This window comes from Sinocyclocheilus rhinocerous, unplaced genomic scaffold (assembly GCF_001515625.1).
Source record: "Sinocyclocheilus rhinocerous isolate Xijiao unplaced genomic scaffold, SAMN03320098_v1.1 scaffold147, whole genome shotgun sequence".
Taxonomy (NCBI): Eukaryota; Metazoa; Chordata; class Actinopteri; order Cypriniformes; family Cyprinidae; genus Sinocyclocheilus; species Sinocyclocheilus rhinocerous.
The window spans coordinates 726,266-731,084 of NW_015651498.1; the positions used below are offsets into that span (position 1 = coordinate 726,266).

At 34.3% G+C, this 4,819-nt stretch overlaps 2 protein-coding genes across 4 annotated transcripts in view; one reads left to right on the forward strand and one right to left on the reverse strand.

The window, feature by feature from the left end:
• Nucleotides 1–4,819, reverse strand: part of her2 (hairy-related 2) — a 10,622-nt gene that overhangs the window by 4,974 nt on the left and 829 nt on the right. Inside the window, exons 1-2 of one of the 3 annotated variants that reach the window (XM_016518399.1) lie at nt 3,519–3,558; nt 1,833–2,022 (exon numbers count right to left, since the gene is read on the reverse strand). The gene's annotated coding sequence lies outside the window, so the exon portion shown is untranslated. Of the gene's footprint in view, nt 1–1,832; nt 2,023–3,518; nt 3,559–4,819 lie in introns of those variants that run through there. The other 2 variants (XM_016518401.1, XM_016518400.1) reach the window with 2 other exon arrangements.
• On the forward strand, nt 2,961–4,312 carry LOC107712946 (transcription factor HES-5-like). The gene is made up of 2 exons (XM_016518346.1): nt 2,961–2,992; nt 3,507–4,312. The coding sequence occupies exons 1-2, from the start codon at nt 2,961–2,963 to the stop codon at nt 3,943–3,945; spliced, it is 471 nt and encodes a 156-aa protein (XP_016373832.1). The 3' UTR covers nt 3,946–4,312.

Genomic DNA, 4,819 nt, shown 5'->3' on the forward strand with positions numbered 1-4,819 from the left:
GGCGGGGAAAGAGTTAAAAAAAAACCCATAAAATAACCATAAAGAACCTTTTTTTTTATTTATTTTTTTTACTTAGTCTTGAGATTATTTTAAAAATGACCTTTTATCACTACAAAGAACCTTTTGTAAAATGGAACTCTTAAAAATAAAGGTCCCAAAAGGGTGTTTTTGCAGTAATGCTAGAAGAACCATTTTTGGTTTCCCAAAGAACCTTTCAGTGAATAATTCTTAAAAGAACCAATTTTTCTTAGTGTAAAGAACATTTTAATAATCTAAAGGACCTTTTCCCACTATAAAGAACCTTTCATCCAGTGGAAATGTTCCATGGATGTTAAAGGTTCTTCATGGAACCTTCGATGCCAGTAAAGAATCTTTATTTTTAAGAGTGTGAGAAATGCTAAATATTATTCTTCATTGCAGCAACTGATCTATGAACAAGTGCATCTCTTGTTCTCTGAGTCTATCAGGAGGTGCTTTGGTTTAGTTAACCCCGAATTCCGTTCCCACACCAATTCCCATCTCCCGCCAAAATTGACTGGTAAAGCCTCAATACTTTCCATCCCGCTCTGCAAAAGGGTCTTTGAATATGGGCGCCCCCTTGTCCAACACTCTTCTCATTCTCACAAACACACACACACACACACACACACACAGCGAGGGAAGCAGATGCTCAGCGCTGTGTGCCCAGTGTGAAGTGTCCCTCTCTTCATAAAAACGGGGAGCTGGGAAGCCCCTGACCTCTCCTCGCCGGACAGGAATTCGGGTCTTGATGTGAGAGGAGCTCAATGACATTCCAGCATCACATGCTCTGGCATTCACAGCACAGACGCATGAAAAGAGGCAGTTAGAGTGCGAAACTGTGACATTGTCTGATACCTTCTGCCCCATTGAAACCCCTTGAGTCTTGCCAGGGTGTTTGTGGTCATTAAAACTTAAAAAAGAGGGAAAAACAGGAAAGCAGCCCTTTTTTTTCCTGTCAAAAAACAATTGTTGAATTGTGGTCTCTTCTTCAAAAGCAAGACACTGTTCAAATTATTTATTTTTAATAAATGAAATATATAAACAGTTTTTAATAATTTAACCCTTTTTAATAAATACAAATATTTTATAAAAATATGTATTATTATTTTAAATATTTATTAAAATGTTCAATGTATTAAAACTATTACAAACATGTATATGTATTAAAAAATAATTAATTTGAACTTTTGAAACAGTTTTTAATCAATAAAAATATTCAGTAAATGAAACTGAAAAAATGTAATCTTAATAAATATTTGAATAGTTATTAAAAATGTTTAATATATTAAAAACTATTCAAATAAAAAAATCATGTACATTAAAAAAATATTTATTTGAATTTTTTCATTTATTTAATGAATAAAAATCAATAAATAAAATATTTATTATTATTATTATTTAAAATTTTGTTAATGTTCAGTTTAGTAACAACTATTAAAACATATGTTGTTGTTGTTTTTTTAAAGTATTAATCTGAACAGTTACAAACTTTTGTATGTATTAAAAATAATTTATCTGAAACATTTTTTTAAAATGTAATGAATAAAAAATTTATAGATAAAACATTTATTATTATTATTATTATTATTAAAATTTTTACAAAAATTCTCCCCTCTAAACTGAAACCATCTTGTAGTCTTCCTGCATATGAATTTCAGCATGTTGTGTATGAGAGGTTATCAGTGAATGTCTATTTGCATGTATAAATATACTGTGGCATGCAGAAACGTGTTTTGCACACATGCCTCCGTGTTTGTTTGTGTTGGTGGGATTGTGTGCAGATCAATCTCTCCTCAGGAGTGAAAGCGTACCTGCGGCTTTGAGGTGCGTGTGGGAGAGCGGGAAGCTTTGTGTGCGCAAGCAGAGGACCAGATGGTCTATTGAGAGCGGGAATAATGAAGCGTGCTGGATCAGCGGCAGCAGGGTGGGGCGGCGTGCTGAAGTGTGGGAAGCAGACACTGACCAGAGCTCTCACACATTCCCCACTGGAGAGACCTGCAGCTGGACAGAGAGAGAGAGAGAGTCTTATTATATTCCTCTGAATGATGAGAGGCTCTATGGTGGAATGCAGGCTAGTCATTAAACTATCAGTGTCATCTGTCAGTATGGGTCACTGTTTGGAAATGTGAGTCTTAAAGAAGAAAGAAGAAAAAAACTGAAGAATATAAGAGCAAGTTTCCCTCCAAAAAAACATCTGGCATTGGGTGGCCATTGATATTATTGATGATCTGAGTATAGAAAAAAATATTTTTGTATCGGTTTACAAGATGTAGTACAAAATAAGTGAAATAACAAAGTTAAAAATAAAAATACATTTAAATTCTAGCATAACATTAAGCAAAATATGCAGTAACAGAGAGAAGGTAAATTCAGCAGTACCTGTGATATGTGAAACAGATTTGTTTTAGTATTATTTACATAAATGGAGCAATCATTTTACGATTTTGTTAAATTTAAATTTTATACTATTTTATCATTGTATTTTAGTCATTATTAATTATCTTACAGTAATTATATTTGTTGAATATTTGTCATTTTTATTATTTATTAATTTTATTAATTAATTTTAAAAATAGAGCAATCATTTTCCAAAAGCAAGGGTTCTTAAATGTCAGATTTTTATCATTGTATTTTATTAATGTATCTTTTTGCAGTAATTTTTCAGAAAGCAAGGATTTTTACTTTTTTATTAATATTTTTATTCAGTTTAATAATTGTATTTTATTAATTTGTCTTTTCTTTTTATAATAATACTACATTTTTATTATTATGAAAATGTGCCACTTGGGTTATTTAAATTTCTTTATATATATAATTTTATATTATATTATATTTCCTGCAATACATTTCCAAAAAGCTTTTTTATACAACGCAAACGGTTCATTCAAACGGTCAATGTCAGGGTTGCTGCAGATGTTGCGGCACATGCTCACGCAATGATGGGCGGTGTAGATTTGAGGCTGAGGAGCAGGTGATATGAGCGAGCGGTGAGAACACACACGCGTCCCACAGCCCAGTGAAGCCTCTGATCTGAGCAGCAGGTTCAAAGGCTGTTTGTGGAGGGACAGAGGAGGGGCTCGAGCTATTGACTCAAGAACGTGTGAGCAGGATCTAGCCTGGGTTTCCCACACTATCTGTCCATTTATTACCCAAAACTCTCTCAGGGCGGGAGGGGGGCCCGGAACAATAGAAGTGTGCCATCCTTGAGAGCACGGGATAATTGTGCTTAATCGACATTCACAGTGAATGAATTCCAGTCAGAGTGTGTGAAGACTGAAGAAACACTTTAAAGTTCGTTAGAGCAATCACAAAAAATATGGGAAACATCAACTTTATAATTATAATCATATATATATATATATATATATATATATATTGACTACTCTAAACTCTCCAACAAGCAAAAGCATAAAGTAAGTATTTTTGACACTTGAAATGCAATTGTTTCTCAACATTTCTCTTTTGTTCTGCCATGAATTTTGAAGCAAACAACTAACCGATTGTCTCCTTCCTCAACAGTTGAGAAAACCAGTGGTGGAGAAGATGCGCAGAGATCGCATCAACAACTGCATCGAGCAGCTCAAATCCATGCTGGAGAAGGAGTTCCACCAGCAGGATCCAAACACCAAGCTGGAGAAAGCTGACATCCTGGAGATGACGGTGGTTTTTATGAAACAGCAGCTGCAGCCCAAGACCTCGGCTCCACAGAAAGCCCACTTTGACGGCTATTCCCAGTGCTGGAGGGAGACCATGAGCTTCTTATCTGGAAACTCCAAGGTGGACGCTGTACGTCAGCATCTGAACCACTGCCAGGAAGGCCAGAGATCATCTAAAGGCCTCGTTCACGTGTCTCCAGCTTCCCATCAGCCCATCAAGGTGAAGCAGGAACCGTGTGCTCGCAGACCTCTCTGGAGACCCTGGTAGATGATGAAAGACTTTGACAGAAAAACTAGATGGTGGTTTTACCATCTCTTATATTGTAGGAGATACACATTTCCATTTCTATGTTCATTTCAATTGCTTCATATTGAAGTTTCAACTGTTTTATTCTTAATAAGATTTGTAAGACATTTGCCTTGAATTTCTCTAGAGGCTTTTTTTTCTAATCCTAATGTTGTTTGGCTTGCAAACAGTGAGTTTGCTCTGAATCAGAGCTCTTTGTATGGTCCTGATTGATGTTCATTTGATACAGACTTTTGTAAAGGCTACAGAAAAACAATATTTGTTCTTATGATGGCATTCTGGTGCATTAAAACATTGTGGACACTGTGTGTCTGACACTGCATTTAATAAAAGCAACTAATTACTAAAAAAAGCATTTGAATTCATTCTTTCATTGATGTCTACTGTATATATTGTACTTAATAAATAGCAATGATAAATAGTCACCACATAAACATTCACCAGAGACGATATGCTAAAAACAGCATGCCGTTTTGTTCAGCACTCAGCAAATAGTAGGAATGCAAATATTTGGATGCATTAGATGTATTTCAGGTTATAGTTGCACACAAAAAAATAAATAATGTAGAAAGATAATCAATCTTACATAATGATTAAGAGTTATCATCACTTATGTGTTCAGATAAGTTTGCAAATTCCTGAACATGTTTTAGTGACATGCTTAAAATATATTTCATATGCAAACCATTGTGCATCAGGGGTTATTATGTTAACTAAAGCTTTAAAAAAATACTTGAATGAACAATCGAAAAAATGTTTGTGAAGTTTTATTTTAGCTAGTTTACCAACATTTCTCATCTTCATTTAGTTTTAACTTGATGTAAAAAAAAAAAAA

Bases quoted from the DNA above. Each gene is read 5' to 3' on its own strand.
- LOC107712946 (XM_016518346.1), top strand. From the start codon at position 2,961: ATGGGCGGTGTAGATTTGAGGCTGAGGAGCAG. The intron at 2,993-3,506 runs GTGATATGAGCG...TGAATTTTGAAG, and splicing joins GATTTGAGGCTGAGGAGCAG to CAAACAACTAACCGATTGTC.